Source organism: Acanthisitta chloris, unplaced genomic scaffold (genome assembly GCF_000695815.1).
Source record: "Acanthisitta chloris isolate BGI_N310 unplaced genomic scaffold, ASM69581v1 scaffold17356, whole genome shotgun sequence".
Taxonomy (NCBI): domain Eukaryota; kingdom Metazoa; phylum Chordata; class Aves; order Passeriformes; family Acanthisittidae; genus Acanthisitta; species Acanthisitta chloris.
In genome coordinates this window covers 1-23,116 of record NW_008679928.1, presented here as the reverse complement: position 1 = coordinate 23,116, position 23,116 = coordinate 1, and the positions used below count along the sequence as shown (strand labels likewise).

The 23,116-nt window shown below is 39.9% G+C and overlaps 2 protein-coding genes across 2 annotated transcripts; one reads left to right on the top strand and one right to left on the bottom strand.

Annotated features, from left to right (window-relative positions):
- The first annotated feature begins 752 nt into the window (after positions 1–752).
- Positions 753–17,055, top strand: NMT2 (N-myristoyltransferase 2). The gene is made up of 10 exons (XM_009077531.1): positions 753–783; positions 2,423–2,541; positions 2,641–2,732; positions 2,840–2,956; positions 3,613–3,783; positions 4,898–5,006; positions 8,416–8,586; positions 11,036–11,203; positions 15,275–15,412; positions 15,607–17,055. The coding sequence occupies exons 1-10, from the start codon at positions 753–755 to the stop codon at positions 15,625–15,627; spliced, it is 1,137 nt and encodes a 378-aa protein (XP_009075779.1). The 3' UTR covers positions 15,628–17,055.
- Positions 17,056–20,065: 3,010 nt separating this feature from the next.
- On the bottom strand, positions 20,066–21,105 carry RPP38 (ribonuclease P/MRP 38kDa subunit). The gene has a single exon (XM_009077530.1). It carries the CDS (start codon positions 21,078–21,080, stop codon positions 20,235–20,237), a length of 846 nt encoding a protein of 281 aa, XP_009075778.1. The 5' UTR covers positions 21,081–21,105; the 3' UTR covers positions 20,066–20,234.
- Positions 21,106–23,116: the final 2,011 nt, after the last annotated feature.

Here is a 23,116-nt window from a genome sequence, read left to right as displayed (position 1 = left end):
TCTGAACAGAGAGCTTTGGCTGGAACTGTTGTAAATGAGTGGTTTGGGCTGTTTAAAGAATGGCTGTCAAATATATCAAACCTGGCAAAAATCAGGTTTTCATATAAATTTGTGGAAATGCGACTTAACAGAGTTTGATGTCAAGGTTCACTCTGTTACTGCATAGATGAAGCAGACAAAGGAAAACGGAATTAGAGGCAATTTAGAATGATGTACACAGAGACTGGGGATGAAGAAGGGTCAGGTTGCCAAGGATATGGGTGCAAAAAATAGGGGTGCAAAAGAGTTTAGCAGTATTTAATCATTGGCTAATTTAACATTTATGAAATGATTCAATAGGATTTACTACAATTGTAACAGTGACTTAATTATAGATTCTAGGTAACGTTCATGCTATACTCAATTCGCATTCACGCATACAGGCACACATGTTTGTGTGCAAAGGTACTTGTTAAAAATTCCCCTTGAGTTAGTGACATACATCAAGTCCCTTTGCATTTTGCAGCAAGCAAGGGTTGAGTCTCGAGGAGAAGGGGGTATCAGCCTAGACCTTGTCCTCAGCAGTGGTTTTTAAAGTATCGCAAACTTGAGCCCACTGCAGTCCAGAACAGCTTAAAGGGCCTCACTTAGGACTGCTGCTCATATGGTTGTGAAATGATTTGCTTTAGTTAGCAATAAATTTCCATCCTGGCCATAACTCATGTTGGTAACTGCTTTTGGAAAAAAAAAGAAAAAAGTAAAATCCAGTAACAATGGTACCATTTCACTTGGGCTACAATTCAGGTAAATAGTGTTCCAAAGGCTGTTGAGGGATAACTGATTATCTGGGAATAACTGATTATCCTTTGTTCACACCTTGTTCAGGTAACTGATGATCTTGATACAGTGTCAGTGACACCTTTACTGTGTCATTTCACTTGGGCTACAATTCAGGTAAATAGTGTTCCAAAGGCTGTTGAGGGATAACTGATTATCTGGGAATAACTGATTATCCTTTGTTCACACCTTGTTCAGGTAACTGATGATCTTGATGCAGTGTCACTGACACCTTTACTGTGCCCGAGCTGCTGTTATGGTCCAGGGGTGCTTCACTGCCCAACTGGTTTGGCCAGGCCCAAGGGAGAGATGAGGGGATACGGGTGCTTCACTGCCCAACTGGTTTGGTCAGGCCCAAGGGAGAGATGAGAGGATGCACCACCAGAGGAATTCAGGAAAGAAAATGATAGCTTATGGCCTTTGGAGGACTACGGGGATGCTGTGAGGTTATGCAGGGTGAAAAATCAGAAGGTCCAAAGCCCTTAGAATGTAATCTGGCTACTGCCGTAAAAGACAATACTACAAGAAAGGCACTGAGGTGCTGGAGTGTGTCCAGAGAAGGGCAACAAAGCTGTTGAAGGGTCTGGAGCACAACTCTTACGAGGACCAGTCAAGGAAGCTAGGGTGGTTTAGCCTGCAGGGTAGGAGATTCAGGGGAGCCTGAAAGGAGGTTGTAGCTAGGTGAGGGTCAGTCTCTTCTCCTAGGTAGCAAGCAATAGAACAGGAGGAAATGGCCTCAAATTGCATCGGGGAGATTTAGACTGGATGTTAGGAAAAATGTCTTCACTGAAAAGGTTGTTGAGCATCAGAACAGGCTGCCCAGGGAAGTGGCTGGAAGTCACCATCCCTGGAGGTATTGAAAAGATATGTAGAGGTGATGCTTAGGGACATGGTTTAGTGGTGGGCTTGGCAGTGAAACGTTAGTCCTTGGACTATGATGTTAAAGGTCTTTTCCAGCCTAAATGATTCTGTGATTTAGTAGGTGCTGCTCCGTAGAAGAGGAGCAGCTGGTGTTTATAGCTGTATGCTAAGGGCCCGGAGTTGTAAAGTAAGGGAGGAGAAGAAAGCATGCCTTCGTGTAGGATTTTAGGAACACATTTCACATATCACCAGCATCCCTTAAATGCCCTAGCTTTGCCATGCCACTGCCCCTGAGTCATCCTGTTGAGTTCAGGTCTGTTAAAGTCAGTGGTAAACAGGATCTGAGCCATAGCTCGTTAGCTGTGGATACAACACGTTTCTCATGATGAGACTGTGGATCTCGTGGCTGGCTAAATGCTGTGCACGTGCTGATAAGTTGCTGTCCTGTGTTATGAAATACTGGGTATCAGTTGAAATAGAGTGGTTCTGTGCATATCTATAAATATTCTGATGAGACAGTCTGAATGTGATCTATGAGAATGAGTAGTGTAAACCTAATACTAAAACATAAATACATATAAAGATACTAAATTTTTTTCCGCATTTTAAAAAGGCTTCATGTTCCTGTCACACAGTTATGAGAAAACATGTAACGTGAGTTAAATGCAGTTTTGAGTGCCATCAGAAAAGCTAGCAATGTAACAGTGTTTTGGGTTTTTTTTTTTTCCTCCTCCTCCCTCAAAAGATGAAGTTATAACTTCACATGGTGCAATTGAACCAGATAAGGACAATGTCCGCCTAGAGCCATATTCTTTGCCACAAGGTTTTATGTGGGACACATTGGATCTTAGCAATGCTGAAGTTGTAAGTAAACCAATTTTTATATGTATCTAAAATAATTCAAGTTTATTCTGATTCATGTGTGTAGATAAATACTTGGATTTTTTTTGTGTGTGTTTTCAGCTGAAGGAGTTATACACACTGTTAAATGAGAATTACGTAGAAGATGATGATAATATGTTTAGGTTTGATTATTCACCTGAATTTCTTCTGTGGTGAGTAGCAAGTTCCACATTCTGTTCTGGCTGGAGTACAAAGAAGGGTGTTTTTATTACATCTTCTTAGGCAAGTAATTTGTAATTATTTCTGTCATCAATTCTAGGGCATTACGTCCTCCAGGCTGGTTACCCCAGTGGCACTGTGGGGTTAGAGTATCTTCAAACAAAAAACTGGTAGGATTCATAAGTGCCATCCCTGCAAATATTCGTATTTATGACAGGTAAAATGCACCATTACTTTTGTGTTTGTAAAAAGAATAACACCATGAAACAAATCTTAAACTGGTATCCATTTCTATAAAGAGCTTAGAGAAGGATGTTCACTGATGATAGTCAGAAGAATACTGTGTATGTAGCAGAGACTTTTTTTTGTTTTTCACTCTTCCCACCCTCTCACCCCACAAACAAAAACCTTGTGAGCTTCTTGTGATGAAGACCAATAATAAAGGAGTTTTCTTATTGATGCAGATAATGACTTACAATTTTCTGCCCCTACTGTGAAGTATTTAAAGGATAGTCAATCAGCTGTCCTTCCTTGGCCAGGTCTTCATGCACTGACAAACATAAAGCATTGTGATACCACGCAGCATGCGCTCAGATGCCATTCTGCATTTTAAAGTAAGGCAATCAGTTAAGTCTTGATAGAGCTCCAAAAAGGACTATTGCAAACACCTTAGGCATAGCTTGCATATTGCACAATTTGCCATTGCAGTTGCAGTATTGTAGATTAATATTTGTTGCAGATGCACTTTGTCACAAGCCAGTTTATGCTTACCTCAGATTCTTCTGTCTCAATGTGGGAAAACTGTAATTATGCAAATGGAAACATGCAATGTGTAACTCTCTTTATTTTTTCCACTATTTATTGTCATTCTAGTGTGAAGAAGATGGTAGAAATCAATTTTCTGTGTGTCCATAAGAAACTGAGATCTAAACGGGTAGCACCTGTACTGATCCGGGAAATAACCAGAAGAGTAAACCTTGAAGGAATTTTTCAGGCTGTCTACACGGCTGGAGTGGTACTTCCCAAACCTGTGGCCACTTGCAGGTAACCTAGGTGATGTTCATAATAATATTGGTTCCTACAACAGTCATTTCAAACAAAATTTAATGCAAATGCCTAGAAAAAGTAAAAGCATAAAATGTATAGATATTAAATGTTGTGGGCCTGACTAACCTGAAGGCCTGAGTGTTTGTCAGGGTTGGTTTTTTGTTTGCCTTTTTTCCCCCCCTTCCCTCCCTGTGCCTTGGATAAAACAGCTTCTCAGACTAAAATTTAATTTTTGGGTTTGTTTAGCATATCATATCAAGGCTAATAGATGTTTCTGTGACCTTCTGGTAAAAGCCATGTTAGCAATGACAACATTGTATACCTGTGGTTTTGAAGTCCCAGCCTGTTTCCCTGCTGGGACACTTCCCTGTTGACCTGGTTGCTTGCCAGAGATGGCAGAGCATTTCTGGGAATTGTATGATTTGCTTTTTTGAAACACTTTGATCTTTCCTGTAGAAAGAAGGGCTTGATTGGCATTTGATAAAGATGGGAAAACAATCAAATATCATTTCATTTGCTTGGAATGGATTTTATTTCTACTAGGCAAGGTTCAGTTCCCACAGTTTTAGTCCAGCTGACTGGCCTTCTGGAGGGCAGAGTGCTTTTTGATTTGAAATTGGTTTGTACCTGTCAATACCAAAGATCCTGTAAGTTTCTGTAAGGATGGATGGGGAAAAAAATCCAAAACTATGCTGTGTTAGAGTAACCAGGGATGTTCTGTTGTACAATGATCTGCTAGGAAGAGTTCTCCATCAAAATGCTTAGACATGAGCTGAGGGTCCTGTCTGCACAATAAATGTTACTGTGTGAGTATGGTGAGTTTGTCAGGGCTATGACAAGTACTAAAGTGTTTAGCCCTGCACTTATTCATTGTGCCATAAAAAGCATTTGCTCAGATTCAAAATACTATGATAGCAGGCCTGTTTAGAAGCTATTGCTTGGATGTAGCTTTTCCTTAGTTTCTTTGTTGCTCAAGCTTCTTACAGACATAGTACAGGCTTACTTAGAAACAAACTGGAGAGGAGAAGCAATGTGAGAAGCAGGGAAATGGATGTAAGTAAAGCTGACACTTAAAAATACTATTTAATCACATTATTAATTCTATTTCCAGATATTGGCATCGATCACTAAATCCCAGAAAATTGGTGGAGGTGAAATTTTCACATTTGAGTAGAAACATGACTCTACAAAGAACAATGAAGCTCTACAGACTTCCTGATGTAAGCATTATGACTTATAGAGAATCCCCACAGTTATTGTGAGGCCCAAAATAACCTTCCATCTGTCTCTGACAGCACAGGCTTTTCTGTGTAATGACAGTGTGTGCAGGACATGAAAAAAATAATCTCTGGTTGATGAAAAAGACCTTAAGGGCTATACTAAACAGAAGAGACTGTTGCTGGAAATTTAGGTCTCTATATGGAGAAAATATAAATTTTGACCTAAAATCCTTTAAGCAAACAAAGAAAAAAACAAACCAGAAACCTTGACTTGATAAACATGTGGGATTGAGTTGAAGATATATAAGACTATTCTTGGTATGTTTAATCTGATAAGAGATTACTGGAACAGAAAATCAACAGTTATGTCTTAAAATGCTCAGAGAAGTCCATCAGCAAGTTGGCTGAGTACAGTTGTATTGTTGATTCTACTCTAATGCATGTATTTCTCTGTTCTGTCAGAGAGTGTTGTTCTGCAGTGAACAGGTTCAGCAAAAGCCACCTCAGTATGTTGTGTACTGTTTGTTCGTATGGTCTAGTAAAAAACAAGTGTTCTGGCATAGCTAGGTTAGTTTAAAAGACTTTTTAGCATGTTTGCAGCTGATAGTTAAGCTTGCAAAAAGCCTTAGGGTGCATTTCTGTGACAGGGCAAGTCACTAAGTCCTATGTACTGTTAAAAAAATCTCAGTGCTGTAATTAATCACCTATAGAAGGTAGTCTGAGATTTATGGCTGAAAACAATTTATTTGCAGGGCATCCTTTGCCTGTACCATATCACTAAACCGTTTCTTTATTTAAACAAACCCCTCCTTTTGGTTAAAGAAATGCTTTTTTCCTCACTCAGAGTACTTTGTAATGATTTATCTGATTTCAGAGAATTGTGTTTGTCGAGTATATTTAGCTTGATGCTGCAGATCCTCTTACTGAAATATTTGAGTAGTATGCTAAGCACTCCTCAGTATAAAGCATGTGCTATGGCTTGATCTGTGCTCCTGCTGCTGTTGGAGAGACTTGTTTCCGGCACTGCCTGTGTGCTACCTGTGCCTGCACATGCAGCTTCTCCCTTGCGTGCAGGGCGGCAGTTTTCAGAGCTTAATAACCAAATTAATTAGGTTTTAATCTTGGAGAGCTAAATATAGCTTCCATCAAATCTTGGAAGACACTTTTAACAGTCCAAAAAAGTGCAGTATACAATTTCAAATATAGGTTTTGGTGGCACCTCTAGAAACATTTCTCATGGAAACAATTCAGGAAGCTAATAATTTAAAGAATAAGGATCTCACAGTACCAAAGGTGTAACTGCAGAGAATCATTAGAAATAGCACTGGCACCCAGATCATCTTCCTTTATTATAAAACCCAGTTTCAACAGAAAAGTGAATTATGGAAAACAAAGGATACATCATACCTCATTTCTAAAATATAGCTAAGGCAAACATATACTGTACAGAGAAGTGCAAATAGAAAATAGGTGCTTTCAAAATCAGCTTTCAAAACTATGTGATGTAGCAGTCCATATGCCTCAGTTGTTTATTTTTAGGTCGGACTTGGTAGCCTCTCCCATGGAAAATAAAGATTTAATCTTTGTGCTCTTTAGGTCTTGTGCTTTGGGTTTATTGAAAGGGGTTCATTTTTATCCTGAGAAAGGGTTTAAGTGCTGTTGAGGATCTTTTTCATCAGTTTCAGGCTGTCATCATAAACAGTACTGTCCCTCAGAACCAAACACTGTTTCTTGCATTTTAACCTCGTTTTTTAATGTCCTTGGAATATCATTGCCACTGGGAGCTCATCTCCCTTTAAGAGAGTTAATCATTCCTAATCACTTGAACAGCTGGAATTAAAAAAGTTTTCAGAAATAATAAATGCTGTCATTAATAAATAGCATCCTCACTAAAGGCTGTGGATGTACACAGAGGTATAAAAAAATAAAAGTTTTGGGTTTTTTCCTAAGTGTTTCATCACTTGTGCAAGGAGCTTTCTGGAAGGTAAGTTTTGTCTGTGTTTAGAGTCACGACAGGAGCATGTTTGTGTCTGCGTGTCTTTTCTTGACTGCTTGAGGTCCTGACACAGGATAGTCACATGAATATATGCCCAGTGCAGCTTGATACATGGAGCAGACAAATTTTATCCCAGTTCTGTACACTTTCCCTCAGTTACGGGGCTGCAAATAATCATTTACTTGTGCCCATTCTGAGCATTGCTGGGGAAAAAAGATGTTCCAGCCCAGCTGCTTTTCCTCCATCCTTCCTGTCAGTCAGTTGTACATCTTTGTGGAATAAGGGCACCTAAAAATATAAACAATGTGTTGTTGTGGAGGCAAATGATAGTCCCAGGCTGCTCAGGAAAGCAAGAAGACTAAAATATAATACACAGGCCAGAGCTGTGGCAAAACGTGCCTTGATTTCTCATCTGGCTGCTGACTCCCAGAGTGTGTGAATAAATACCTCCTCCAGAATAATGCCTTTTGGGCAAAGCATAATCAGCTACACTAATTTCAGGCTTCCAGTAATCAAGTCTCTACCTGGCTGCTCTTGCAATTGACTTTGCTATGATTAATGTGATACATGCCCAAGTATGTAGCTCAGACAGATGAAGCAGGATAAATGAGCTCTGAAAAGAACAAGCATTAGCCTTCCTGAAAGGAAAGTCAGGAAACCTAACAAAAGTCAGGAAGAAAACTTTTGTTTGTTTAAACATTAATTGCATAGTACTAGAAAGCAATTTTTTTCCTCTTCTGATGTTTAAAGTCAAGAAAATAACTTTATTTGTTAAAATACTGTAGGTATTTCATTCCAGGCAGCTGTAAGTTACGAGAAACTTTCTTGTTTACAGAACAGTTGTGCCTGTATAGAAAGCTGAGTTAAGAGAGTTTGCAAGTGGTAAGAGTAGGTGGATTTTTTTTGTTAAACAATTTATGATCGAAATTTATCAGCTAGCTTTGATATATAGCTCAACTGTCATTTTCATAAGTTTGAATTGCATGTGTTCTTGTCTTTAGATTAACCTCTGATATGCAAGTTGCTTTGTTTTGTTTCTGTGCCTGGGCCCTAGGTAGTTTAGAAGAGCATAAGAAATAGACTGACCTAAAAAAAAAAAAAAAAAAAAATACAAACTGCACAAAGTCTAGGCTGTTTGCAATGGTATGTCTTTCTCTGGAGAAATGAAGCTGTTTCAATAATGAAATATAAAGATTGAAGTGCCCCAGACTGTCTCAATAATTAGAAGAGAGGGAATTCTGATTGAAAACCGTTTGTAAAATAGCATAATGAATTAGGTGGCTGGGATAAAGTAGGCTAATAATGAATGCATTATAGCAAGGGGAATGACTCTGCAACCTACTTTAAGCCTTTGCTGTGTTTGCAATTTTCCTTTCAACATCTTAACATTTGTTTTTCTTTTGTTACAATAAGGCCACAAAGACTTCAGGGTTGAGACCAATGGAACAAAAAGATACTAAAGCAGTACAAGAATTAATCAACACTTACTTGAAACAGTTTAATCTTGCTCCTGTGATGGATGAAGAAGAGGTAGCCCACTGGTTCCTGCCTCGGGATCATATTATTGATACTTATGTAGTAGAGGTAAAATATGCCCTGACATATATGATTGTATATGTGAATGCCACTTACAAAAGTTTGTATCAGCATCAATTTTCTGAAATACAGGCAGCATGAAAAATGTGTGTTATAGGTAGATTTTGATATCACGATTCTTTGTATTGCATTTTGTTAAGGAGAAAATGGTTGTGATAAACTGCAGTTCTGAAATATCAAAATATCCTTAGCAAGATTACAGCACAGAACTTTACATATTTTAAGATCAACCCTTCCACCTGCATTTCTTGATTCTTTTTCCATAGAGATGTGACATGACAATAAGCAGTGGGTTTCAAACCTCCTCTTCTAGAAAAAAAATAAAAATGATGCAGTGACTAGATGAGGATTTGGTTTGAATTCACTGTCACTCTCTCAGGTGTACATATTTCTGTCATACACCAGTGCAAAATTCTTTATTTTTCAAACCAATTTTAGAGGCACCTCCTGGGGAAATTGTTTTCTGATGGTCTGCTTCAGTAAAATGTGGGTTTTTTCCAGTAAACGAATGTGTGTATATATGTGTATGAATTTGTGTATGTATGTATGTAAATATGCATATATATATGTGTACACACCTACCACCTCCACCTTCCAAACGGTTGGTCATAATGCTTCTTGCAAAATAAGCAGTGGAGGAATAGATTAACATTTGGATTGGAAATCTCCCAGTCATGGTTGGAATAGCTGCAGTAAAGCCAGTGGAGAAAGATAGACTCTTTGCTTTGAGTCCATACAAAATCAGTTGTAGACATCATATTTAGATAGTGTATTGCTTTGTTCAAAGTGGTAAGGTTATTTGAAAATGATCAGCACTAACAGCCTTAAACCTACCAGGTCCTCACAGAAGCTGCAGGTTGTGAAGCTCAGTATTCCCACACTACAACCTGAATTTGTGCAGCAGCCTGAGCTGAATTAGGAAACCTAGTGCTGCTGGAGATGAGTGATCCTGCTCATTGGTTGTCCTTGTCCAAGCTTAGCTTGCTGCTTACTTTGTAGTAGGCCTAGTGCTCATTGGACTTTTCCATGGTCTAATTCACAGTCCCTCCTTCTTTCTCCACACCCTCTTCTTCCTGTCCTCCACCCTGTTCCCTGTGGGTTGTGTTTTGGCTTTGTTTGTGAATTGAAGTCCACGGAAGAGTCCACAAGCACCAAGATCAGCATGAGTGTGACATTGGCAGTTGCCATTTTAACAGGACAGCAGTCTTCACTTGCTTGTTTTACACTATCTCTTGAGCTAGTTTTTTGCTGTGCAAAATGTAAGTTTGTTGGTGCTTAAAATCTTTTTGAGACCTGTGTGACCTGGAGAAGTTAGTGTCAGTCTTTTAAGTTATGTTTGTAATGTGCAGAGCAAAAACTTTTAAGATATTCTGTATAAGTCTTGAGTTAATATTTTCATCATCCTTACCGAATTTAGTGAGTGACTCAATAACTCTATTACTTGTTGTTAGCTTATTTCTACTACAGAATCTCTACCTGCTCTAAGACAATAGCTTTTTTGTATGTGATAGATTCAACTGTTTTCCTCTTTACCATAGAAGTACTATTAATTTAAGGATCCATGTGAGCTCTAAATAGTGGGCACTAGTCATTCAAAAGTAAAGCAAATGAGCAAGAACAAGCATTTGTAGGTCTCCTTCACCTTATCTTCTTGGAAACACCAGGAGGAAAAATCTGGGTAGTTTTTTGTGGTCAGCATGTTATTCATAACCCATGTAATAATTATTTCCCATTTCCTACTAATCTATACTCTTGAATATGGTTAAACTTCCTTAGGTGTGTGAAATATTAAGGACTTTGATGTAGGATAATTTAGATTTCTGTGTAAGCACCTCTTTTGATGACTACTGGTCTCCTTGGAACTTCAGTGTGATTTAGTACTCTCATCCAGCAAATGGGTTGTGCTTGTTGATTAATAATCACAAGCTGATTTAAATATGCTTCATACACCAGCACAGGATAGTTTTCCTGTATAAAAGTCTTCCTTAACATTGAACTTTTTAAAATATTCTAAATATTTTAAGAATATTTTATTAAAAATAGTTCTGTTAGAAAAAAACTTCTGTATGTTTTTGTGGAAGTGTGCTTTGCTAGCTTGGTCTATGCCAGACTAAGCTTGGGAAACCAAATGAACTATGACAATTGCTTGTCAAAATGTCAGAGGTGTAATAGACTAGAATAATCTAAATGTTTGTTTCCTCAAATCTTAGCCAAGATTAGCTGTTATACCCTAATAACCCTAACCCTAACCTGTAACCCTTACCCACTAACTCCTAACCCCCGACCCTAACCCTAATCCCTAAGCCTAACTGTATTTACTTGCTGCATTTATTACTTACTTGCTGTAGAACTGCCATGTTAGCCTAACTGAGCAGTTACTTCTTATTAATTGACCTTTTTGGTGTTTTGGTTTTGGTTTTGTTTTGGTTTTTTTTAGGGCTCAAATGGTATTTTAACAGACTTCCTGAGTTTCTACACATTACCCTCAACAGTGATGCATCATCCTGTTCATAAAAGCCTCAAAGCTGCCTATTCCTTTTACAATATTCATACAGAGACTCCCCTCTTGGACTTAATGAATGATGCACTCATTATAGCTAAATTGGTAAGTTGTGGGTTGGGTTTTTTTCTGCTTCATTCACAAAAGTATTCTTAGGAGTGGTGGCAAGGTAAGAACTGGCAACAATTTATCCATGCCGTTGCAGCCTGTTTTACTGCCTACAGCACAGAGTACATATTTTTTGAATATATATATATTAAATATAAAGCACTGTGCTTGTTTTTCCTTTTTACTTTGAGTGATGCTAGGGAATGACAAGTGCATGAAGGTTAAGAACTTGGAACAGCCTGAATTCTGTAAACACCCAAGAGCACACTGATGACCATATTCACTAAGTATCAGAAGAATGGAAAGTATCACTAAAATAATTTCCCTTAGAGATTATTTAATAAGTTCATCAAATACTATTTGGGCTTTTAAAATTATTTTTCATTTCTAAAAACTGTAAAAGCTTATTTATGTGAGCTTTATCGCTTTATCATGTTACTAATCGCTACCTGTAGAGCTCTGTAGATGATGTAATGTTGTAGCTTTTAATCATACCTTCATGTATGGAATTACACTGATAGATGGTTTGATTGAATGGAAGGGAAAAGACTAAAAATGAAGCTCCTGAACAGAAGAATCTTAAGAGTTTAGTACTGTCTGATGAAAAGATAATATTCACCTCTTAGTCATCAGGGTCTCATGGGAGTGCAGTGCTGACACCCATGGCCATGTATTCTGTGGTACAGAGCTGTGCAGGTGCTGCACATTGCAGCACTCAGAATGAATTCTCAGAGACCTGTTCAGCCTGGCCAATTCACAGCACTGCACAGGCTTCATCAGTCCCCAGTATCCATTCTAGCAGTCATTCCCAACACACTGCAGAGCACAGGCATTTTTTCTGCTTCTCATGCTTTATGCCTGCCCCTCCAGCTGAAATGTTGCTGCCCTGCTGTTAGTGGTATTCCACCAGTGAGTGCTCGGTGCAGGCAGTGCTGGCTGTGCTCCAGCTGGCTGTGCTCAGAGCTGTCTGCATGGCATGTGCTGCAGGGATTTGTGTGTTGGTCCTGTAGAAAGTCAGTGATGGTCTGCAGGGGCTGTGTCTGTGCAGACTTCAGGCTGCATGAAAGCAGCCACATGGTCTTCCAAGTGCCTGTTTCAGCCATGTTCGTGCAGCTCTGCAGCTGAGCTGCTGTCTGTGATGTGAACTGCTTGCTGAGGCTTGTCAACCTATAAGCAGTTCAATAACTGTTTGTCAGGGAAAACTCCCCTGGATAGTCATGTGGGATACAGAACCCCATTATTCAGGCTCTGGAATGATACATAAAGAAGTTCAGAGACAGACTTTGAGAGTCTAGTTTAACTTTCAGAAGTGGCTAAAAATACTGGTACTTATTTTTAGAAGTTAAGGTGGAAAAAGGAATAGCCACTGGTCTCCATTTGAAGCGTGGTACAGGGAGCTGAGTGGCTGACCATTCACCAGGTCATGGGTGGAACCAGTGAGGAGACAGCTGTGTGGTCTAACCACAAGGCTTTGCTCCTTCTCCTGTGTATATTTGTCTCTGAATGTGACATGATTCTTTGGTTTTGAGTGGATCATTATATAGTTAGAATATTGGGATTTAGACACCTGTGGATTTCTAAAGTACCTGCTGGGCCTGTCTGCATCATTAGATGCCTAATTACATTTGTAGATCTGGCACTTGGAGCTTTACATGAGGAGAGGGGAGGCAAAGGAAGAGAAAATATAAATGCAGTCCTATTCACAGTTTTTTGTTTACAAACATACTGAGTCTGGCTGGGATGGAGTTAACTTTCTTCCTAGCAGCCCATATGGTGCTGCACTTTGTGACTAAAGCAGGGCTGATAACACACCAGTGTTTTGGCTGTTGTTGAACAGTGCTTGCTTTCTCTCTTTCCCCTGAGCGTGAGAGCTGAGGGTGGGCGAGAAGTTGGGAGGGAACACAGCCAGGACAGCTGACCCCAACTGACCAAAGAGGTATTCCCATACCATATGATGTTCTGCTCCACTATAAAGGCTGAAGGAAAGGAGGAAGAAGGGGGAATACTCCTGGTGATAGCATTTGTCATTCCTAACAACCATTATACATGCTGAGATAATGCTTTCCAGGAAGTGGCTTGACATCTGCCTGCTGATGGGAAACAGTGAATGAATTCTTCTTTTTGCTATGCTTGTGCCTGCAGCTTTTGATTTCTCTGTTGAACTGTTGTTATTTTGATTCATAAGATGTTTTGCCTTCCTTCTATTTTCTCCCCCATCCTGTGGGAGAGGAGAGAGCCAAAGGCTGCGTGGGTGTTTAGCTCTTCACTGGGGACAACTTGCCACAGTCCTTTCTGTACCTTTCTGTACTTTTACCCCAAAGAATGGGTATTGGAGGTACACATTCAATTCAGCAAACTGCTTTCAGAGTTTGCATGTCGGTTTAATGCTGATTTTTATCTTCATATCACACTATATAGGATTAACTTAGAGCTAAGTCTAGTAAAATCTCGACACTTATAGGACAAAACACCTGACCTTCAAAGTAAAAGCCCAAATTTAGAGTGAGTTACTTAGGTTCTGTGCATTCTGTGTGGGTAGAGTGCGATTTTGCATCAGGATAATCCCTCCAAAACCCTGCATATTTTATTGTCGAAGCTGACACTAAATTTCTAGATTTAGAACAGAAGAGAGCTTGTAAACAGGGAAGAAGTTCACTTCTGAGTCAGCTTCAATGGTCTGTCCGATCTGTGGAGAAAGTATCTTTGAACAGAAATCTTTTTATATCCTTCAGAAGATACTAACCTGCACCCAGTCTACTGATGTTCAGATACTGAATTAAAGCTACATCTTTTGAGTTTATAATTTATTTGAATTTGGAGTGCTTAATTGTAGAGGTCATTGTGTCTGTACCTAGACTGTCCCTATTCTTCCCCCACTTCCCTTCTTTCCCTCTGAGATTTCTCTTACAGTCTATTACTATCTTGGAATATTTCAAAGTTTACTTTCAATACCAAGTGTCTAATCCTTGCCACCTTATTTATCTTGTTTCTGTGTGGTTTTTACAGCACATCTAACTTAGCATAGCTTCCTCCGCACAGAGAATGATCTTTGTGTAAGGTAGTGGGAAACCTTGCTAAACTTACTGTCTGTGCTTTGTGACTTTCTTTTAAATACTCCTGATGTGTAGCTTAAAATGCTCTCTCTTCAACCCCCTTTTTTCCTAAATATGTGATGCTCATTTAAAACAAAATAAAACATCTAATTTTTATACTGAGTAAAGAATGTTCCTTACCCCATGTTCTTGTGCTTAAGTAATTGAGCATTATTGTTTTGTGACTTACTTTTGTCATAAGAGTATATCATGTCCTGCTGGTGTGCTACCTTTGTGCTGTTAAGACTGCAGGATCTTAGGTCAGACTCCCTTGCAGTTAATTGCAAATAAATGGGCTGTTATATCCACAGCCTCAAGTTCAGCTATCCATACATGATGATTGTCACTGCGAGGGCTTAACTGACCTTGGGTTGCTTGTTAAGAGTTCACAGTGACTCATGATTTGACTGTTTGTGTTGCTGCACAAAACACTGAGACTTTGAGTTGTGAATTTGAGAGGTTTGTAAAAAGAGGAGTTGGTAGGGGAGAGAGAATTACATGCCGAAGATTTGAGTTCTAAAGACAATGGCATTTCAGAAAAGGACTAAATTACAAAAATAGGTTTATCATTAGCAGAATGACAAATTGATGAAAAAGACCAGAGGCTGTATTTATGCAGCTTCAGCTGGAATGGGCCATATGTGTCAAAACACTGTATGTGACTGTAAAAATGCATACCAGGAAGGATAAAATTATGGATAATGCTTTAGGTACTCTTCAGAGCTTAGCCCCTTAAAATGGCTTTAAAATTCATACCCTTTTGGAGATCATCTTCAGTCAAAGTTGTGCATTATGCTTCACTTTTTATTGGGAAAATTTCTTTGCATGTGTACCTAATTAAAAGGCAAGATTTATTCCATTCTCTTTTTTTTCCTTTTAATGAGCTGAGTCTCTTGGATACTACAGTAAAGTATCATTTGTGTGACGTTTGAAACTTTAAAAAAGTAAAATTTAAAAAATGTTTTGCTGTTGCCAGAAAGGATTTGATGTGTTCAATGCACTAGACTTAATGGAAAACAAAACATTCCTGGAAAAACTCAAGTTTGGGATTGGAGATGGAAATTTGCAGTATTATTTGTACAACTGGAGGTGTCCAGGCATGGAATCTGAAAAGGTAAGGGAGAAAAAAAAGTTTCTGAATTCTGTGAAGGGTAATGGTACATTAATCTACAGTAGCCAAAAATGGGCAGAAGTTTTAAAATATTTTTTAATTGGCTCTATTTATGATTCATAATTGAGGTGCAGAAAAGTATTGATGTTTGTATTTATTGCTTGAACTAAAATGGCATATTTTTCTTCTTCCTTTAGGTTGGCCTTGTATTACAATGAGGACGCTTATATTTCTAGAACTCTGAGGTCATCGTTTGAGTTAATTTGATCTCCATAACTCTTGGAACGGTTTTGTTCAAGAGGAGTAAAAGCACAACGTCAGTGATACTGAAATAGTCCATTAAATCCAAACAACGAAGACATCCACATGTGACCAAATTTATGCATTTTCAGATAGATCAGAAGGTTCATGAAACTCTTCTATTGTCCATGAAAAAAAAATAAAAGCACATTCATTTAAGTTTCAAAGCTTAGCTTGCACCTTGATGAGAAGAAGGTATTTTTTTCCACTCTGTAGAAAAGACTGTTTTGTACAAACTGAACTTCAGTGGTGGATTAGGGTACAAAAATATTTGCTATTATGTGGATGAACTGCTGCATTTCTATTTATTAAGTGGTGGTGTATGTTTGTCAGTGTAACAGAATGAAGGATACAAACTCGAGTATCTTTGCTTATTTACTTCACGTGGATATCATCATTTGGGGGAAAAACCATGAAGTACGATACGTTTGTAGGTCTATGAAGGTCCTGGATGTTTTTGTAACTGGAGCAGTATGACAATGTGCTGGTTTAACTAGTGCATTTGTTTCTCCATAAGCAACGCTGCCAAATCAATAAAAAAATACAGATTTGTACTTTGATCTTCAATAGATCAGTGGATTGATTTAACAGTATCGCACTGTTCAGTGCAGGTGTTATCTATGTTGCCGGAATGATAATACATTACTGTACTTAATTTACAGTCGTGGCACAAAACCTTAGTTTTTCCTCAGTAGAATAACATCAGCCTGTGTGTAAAACTAAGAATTTTAGTAGTGCTATCAGGATATTTATAGTTTGAATGTTTTCAACGCTTCTGCGAAATTGCACATATTCCTTTGTCTACTTTGATTTCCTATGAAGTCTGTAATTCTAATGAGAAGTATCTTGTGTAAATATGTATTCATAAATTGTTCCTGGTAGTGTTTTTATCCTGACTTTGGAACAAAAAAGTTTTGCTATATATGTGGCTGGTAAGCAGAAGAGAAATGCTCTGCCCTCAGTCCTTGGAAGGCTCTGTGCTGCACTTCCTGAAATGTAGGAGGGCTGATCTTTGTTGTTGGGTGGAGCTGTTCTAATTCCCTCACGAATGCTCGGCAACCGGAGTGGCTTCTGAAGCACTTTATATGCATTCCAGCGTAGCGTCATAGCTAGATATGGTAGGAGTTCTGTCAGCTCATGGATGCTGCAGTAACGTGAGCACTGAGAAAACCTGCATTAAGAAACTGTTCTAGCTGAAAGTGCCAAATTGTGGTAGTGAAGCCTCTGTGCTGTGAGCATCTTTTGAATGTGACTTGAATATCTCATGAAATGCAAATGTCTAACTTTCCTTTTAAACATGCCTGTAATTCTGACAGCAGATTTTTGCTGAAAGTTTAATTCTGTACGTGAAGATAAATTTGTCTGTTCTTCATAACTGCTAGCCCTACCCACCTCCTTGTAGCAGTGGGGTTTTTCTTTCTTCCGGCTCCTTTTCCAATGTATGAATGGTTTTGTGGTTTGGTTTCTTTTTCTTGTTGAATTGTGATGAGAGGATTCTGCCCTAGAAACAGTGATAAATACTTTCCCTTACTGCATTATAGCTCTGTGATTAAAGCATTCGACCTCCTTCAAACAAAGGAAGGGACTCGACGTGGTTTGTCTGACCCCTGGGTGTGCACCAGCTCGGGACCTCATGAATTTAAAAGGACTTCAAAGGAGATCTAATGGTGCAGTTGGGCTTTACGTCCCTGGCCACTCTGATACCCGTCTGCTGGTAGCAGTCATAACAGATGGTGCAGGGGGAGCTTGGACTCTCGGTGTGAGGCCTGAGCAGAATTAAGTGCCTGAAAATGTAATTGATGGTAGTGATATCTGAGGTAACAAGAAGGATTTATCTCAACTCCATTGAAGACTTAAGTTTTTAACTCCCAAAAGGCATGAAGGTGCCAGCCTGGCAGGCCATTCTCATTGGAGCCTGCTGGGATGAGGAGCAGGTTCATCAAGGGGCTCAGTGTGTTCTGCTTTGGCTCTAAGGGCAAAGCCTTGGCAATCCTTGCTCAGGTCTGATGAACATGAGGTGGGACAGCAGGGCATAGCTCTGTTCTCATGGCTAAGGTACTTCCTTGCTAACAAATTATCATGGCCTAGCTCTCGCTCATCCAGATGGGTGGTCCTGAATACCAGGTGGAAGATATGTTTGTGTTCTCTGCCTTCCCTCCTCTCAAAAAAATGCAAGTGGAAGAAATGTTAGGCAGGTGTTTTCATTTCTCCCCTCTTCTCTGAAATCTGAAGGCAAATCCTCCCAAGTACTGCTGTTTGTAAATCTGAGGCCATGATGGGACCAAATAGGTAGAAGATAGACTTGAACCTGGGTTTCCTGCAGCCTGGCTTTCTGCCCAAATTCTTAGGTAACTGCACATGAAGAAAGGAATGTGGCCACTTTTATGCTCTCTTCTAGGAAAGCAGTGCCATTTGCTTCTGAATCCAAGGGATAAATTTCTGTCTCATTTTCCGGCTCACTCTGCATGTTAACTGAGGGGAAGGAGGGCAGAGTTGTGCTCCTGTAGCTGTGCAGCACCGCAGCTGAGAGAGAACATGTACTGACCAGAGAGCATGAGGGAAGCAGGCACTGAGCCTGAGTGTTGGGGCAGTTCCTGGAGAGTTCTGTTCATGAACCCATGTGTGTTACCTAACAGCTCTGTGATCCAGTATGGTCTCTTCTGTCCCTGTTGAATGCTCTTCAGCTCAAGTGCTTTGCTAAAGTAGCACAGTATCAAGAGGATGTGAATCTGGAAGGTGTCCCAGCCTGCTCCCGTGCAATAAGACAGTTACTCAGGAGGTGAAAACTGTGGCAACTCGCTTTTGCTTCCTGGGCAGGTACTTAACAAAAGGTGAATATCTGTGTGGGGGCCACTGTCAGCAGAGTGCTCCTCCGTTGTTTCCAAAGTTGAACCTGTGTGCATTAGGCTTGCTATGAAGGTAAGACTCCTCAAAACCTAATAGGTGTTTTCACAAAGATTGGCAAATGTAAGGCTAGGTCCACCACTTTTCCCACCTGGCTTTTTAAACAGCTGTAATTTCTTCCCAAATTAACTTCCCAGCTGTTAAAGGGGACACAAATCCCTGAAGCCAGAGATAGATGTGGGCAGGCAGCAAAGTGCTTGAAAGATGTTTGCTGTACTTATGTTCTTTACCAAAGCTAATCCTTATGCTCTGTGTGAATGCTAAGACGTTTATGTTATGGTTAGTCAGCCTGGGAATGAAATACACTAGTGCTAGCATGCCTTCAAAGTTTTATGCATCCAGAAAGCCAGAACAAAGGACATGTATGAAGAACTATGAAGCAAGGCAAAAAGAACCTCACCTTCTTGCCACCCTCAGCCAAGGAGGACAAAAATTTTAGCATGAAATGTTTTAACTTCAAGGAGATCATGGCTACAGCATCATTGTTATTGCTTGCCTTCGTAGTTGGTATCATGAACTACAGTAATTTCTAAGTAAATCCAAAATACAGATGAACTATCAGATGGCACTGGAAGTCTGGATTAGCAAATCTCTGAAAACTGTATGTATATTCCACCTTTAAAGAACAACAGAGTAACTCCGTTAAGGTATTTTATGCTTTCTTCTACAAGTAAATTCCTAGGCTGTTGATTTTGATTGTCTGAATTGCAGCACTATTTCCCTTCCTTCCTGCAACACAACTGTCTCATTAGGAAACTGTTCATAGTTCCCAGTAAAACTAAAGGAAACTCAAAAGTTGCGTGGTATGTTTTCAGTCTTCTAGCGGTTATAGTTCTCATCTACTTTATATACAGCAAGATATGGCTTATCTCAGTTTCCTGGGAAATACGTTTAGACTTCATTTATAAATCTAATCGAGTTTAGGTTTATATTTTCTCACAGGATGTGTGTTAATAGTTTGCATATGGAAGTACTTTTTTTTCATACTGCAGCAGTAGTAATTTGGTTGTGTTCTGTATTTAAAAATTAAGCTTTTCCTCCAGCATACCATACACCAGGTATCAGGTGGAACCCAAGTCTGCATACATTTGTGACCAAACCAAGTTTATTGTTCAGCAGAACAAACTATGAGTTCAAAAGGGAAGCCTGCCTGTGCTGTTACAGCTGTTTACTTGAAACCAGCTTTAAAAGACTTATACTGGCATGGACCTTTGTTTAAATAAACTTTCACTTTTGGTACTGATTTGTTTGAGTAATTATACTTAAATCTGTTTTGCTTAAAGCATGATCTTCTGTATAAAAATACAAAGTTCATTTAATGCTTTGCATTAATTCCAAAGATGTATTAATTATGTCTTAAAATTATTTTTGGCATGTTCATTACCAACTTTAACTCTGCGATCTCCAACTGCGAATGAAATATTTACCTCCAGGTACAGACTAACACCCAAGTCTGAGCAATATTCTTTATTAAAGTAGAAAGTACTTCACCCGAATACTACATAAAGTTCACCTTGTATTCAAGTGCTTTACAGTGTAAAGCCTAAAAACATAGTTCAGTTGGAACTGTACTCCATTCTGCATTTACAAAATCAGTTTAACAGAAACAAACTAAAACCAGTTATGCTGAAAAAGCCTTTTTCTTTTTGCGAGGTGGTTTCTTTATCTTATTCGGATTTGGGACAAGTTTCTTGATTTTCAAAGGCTGCAAAATTACATTTGAAAGATCAGGCTGATTGCTCTCTGTACGCTTCCTCTTCTGGCTTGTGAGCTCATCCCCCTCTGCAGGCTCCTCAGGTTCCTGATTTTCTGAAGAATCTGTATCTGCATAAGCCACGGATTCTTCAGCTCTGTACTGAAACCATGGCACTTCCAAAGCTGGTATCCTTGGAATTATCGCTTCTACTGCCTCAGTAAATGTATCAGACTGCTTTTTGAAGCCTAGTGCTAAAATGGATGTTAAGCCAAGCAGTGGTGCCACGGTTTGGCTGAGCCGCGGGACCTGACCTGCCGGCGTGGCTCGGCTCGCGCTCAGCTCGATCAGATGCGATGTGATCATGGCAGGTTTTGCAGACTTGCACACCAGCAAGAGAAGCAGTTCGTTCTTCTCCAAGGCTTTTGTAACTTCATTAACTCCAATAGCAAGCTGCCTTCTGATACTTATGTCAGTCCATCCTGGTTTTGGTTGATGGCTTTCTGTTTCCTCTTCTTTAGGGAGTTCATTGGTGCTAGCATCGCACTTTCTTTCCGTTTGTTTTCTTGTAAGGGAACGCTTTTTCGTTCTTGGACTCTCAATCTTTTTAAGTCCAATATGTTTAATCCTTTCTTCTAAGGTCTGTAGTATAAAATGCATATCTTCTCCATCTATGGTTTTCCATTGGAAAACAAAAGGGTTATCCAGACACGTTTTTACAGTGACCTTCTTTGCTTTACGAAGTGTTGCCGTCCCTCGCTGAATTACAGACATCCTCAGGTTCTTCTCAGTTTTGTCACCCTAGAGGAGAAAGTGGTAGACATTAGTTCAAATATTGTACTGTTTGCTGTGGATGTTTTTACCAGAAGCTTCTCTTGGAAACACAGAAGAGAAACATGGTATGCCAAAGTAATATTGGCAACTGTCACCCTCCTCACATTAGCTCAGGGCTAATCCTTCACGTATCTTCCACAAGGCTGGTGCTGTGCTGCTCTTTTTATTTTATAAATAATAAAAACCTGTAGACTGGACAGCAAGGCAGTAGCAGTGACAAGAGACCCATCTGAAGCTGAACAAAAGCAGCTGGAGGTATTAAGAGACACAAACAAAAGCAAACAAACCCAACCAAACAACCCCCCCAGAATCACAGGTTGAAGGACCACTCTGTTTTCACTGCTGCATAGCTGCATTGTCCCCCATGACATGGGGAAAAAAAGCTGAATCACAACATGAAACAAGCTCCAAGTCCCTTCATTTATCTAGCCTTTTTAGAAATTTGCCCTTTCAGTCTTTACTCCATGCCCCTGTGTTTTTCTGCGTTTGGAAAGTGTGATAGAAATCTGCAGACTCTTACTATAAATTTATGCTTTCAGTGAAGGAAGGCAATGCCCTACAGGCCTCCAGAACGTTCAGAAAGAGGCTTTGGTGTCACCTAGAGCATGTCTTTAGGGATGAAAAACGTTAAACAGGAGCAGAGAAAGTATAATTGTTCTCACTGTGATTGATCTAGTCCAGAGGAACAGTGAAGATGTGAAGTCAAGCCTGATGACAGCCCCTAGTAACTCACTAAGTTCCTAGGCTCCTGCTTGGGTTACTGTTTATCATCTCCTTGGTAAACTAGTAATATGTCCATTGTTGCACAGCCAAGCTCACAGAATAAGAGCAGCTCAGGTGTCTAATCAGGAGATTAGACTCTCCTGGAGAGTCATGACTGTCTCCTAGGTTTCCTAGTTACCAAGTAGGCAAATGTATAGCATTTTTGTGTATCTCGTGAACATCTAAAGGTTGCCACTCAAGAGATACCACCCTGCTAGTCCTATCAGCTCTCTATGTACTGGTAGTAAACTATCTCAATATGAAAAGAATAGAAACCCCATCTTCACCCAAATTCCCCCAAGGGTATGTACTGCCATCGAGCAACCTCTGTCTAGAGGGATTTTCATTCAAACCCCTGTCTGGAAGACAGCAGAAGAATGAGGCACATGGGGTGGTCCTGTGCAGGCCACGAGTTGGATTTCCATGACCTTTGTCAGTCCTAAGTCATGCACTCAGCTATGATCCTAAATGCCTCAAATGGAATTGTAGCAATGCAATGCAAAGTGTTAGCCATAGTGAGTCAATCCCACTGAAGTAGTTTTCAGAGCAGTTTACAGTGTTTCAGTAAAACGGAGTATTTCAAAATACAGCATCACCCTCTCAGTACTCACAGAAGAATCAACGAAATGCCCTAGGCCACCCCAGCCATGCTGCATCCAGTCCAGTTATCTGCCTCCAACTGCAGGAGAAACTGTTTAGCGAGGACAGAGCTGCATCTCCCTCAGCTCCTGAGCACCCAGAATGTTTGCACAGGGATGTGAAATGGGAGATCTGCCGACTTACACTATTAGTCCTTTACAGAGCTAACGTTCCTGCAGTTATCTAATCTCTTCTGCTTGCCATCACAGTGGCAACAACCAAAGAGCGACAACTAAGGAATGGAAGCAACCACAAGAAATATTACACGTGACTGAGTTAGAAAGGGAAGCTTATAATAGCTTAAAAACCGAAGAACTCTAGGTTATTGCTTTTAAAAGCTTTCAGCTAGGGACGCTCCCACGACCTTTTACACGCAGTCAGCAACAGACCGGCGCATGAGAAAGGAGCAAAACATGAAAGATTTCAGAGGCGAACGATGACGGTTTCCTCTTCCAAACGGGCACCGCAGAGGAACACAAACCTGCACGAACCGCTGGAAACACAGCCAGGCCGAGACGCCGCACCGCGCTCCAGCGCGCCCGCTGCGGAAGGCACATCCAGCGAAACGCCGCCCA

Coding starts and splice junctions, on each gene's coding strand:
- NMT2 (XM_009077531.1), top strand. CDS start 753: ATGGTACCATTTCACTTGGGCTACAATTCAG. Junction 2,733..2,839: donor TCACCTGAATTTCTTCTGTG/GTGAGTAGCAAG, acceptor CATCAATTCTAG/GGCATTACGTCCTCCAGGCT. Junction 3,784..4,897: donor AAACCTGTGGCCACTTGCAG/GTAACCTAGGTG, acceptor TTCTATTTCCAG/ATATTGGCATCGATCACTAA.
- RPP38 (XM_009077530.1), bottom strand. CDS start 21,080: ATGTCTGTAATTCAGCGAGGGACGGCAACACTTCGTAAAGCAAAGAAG.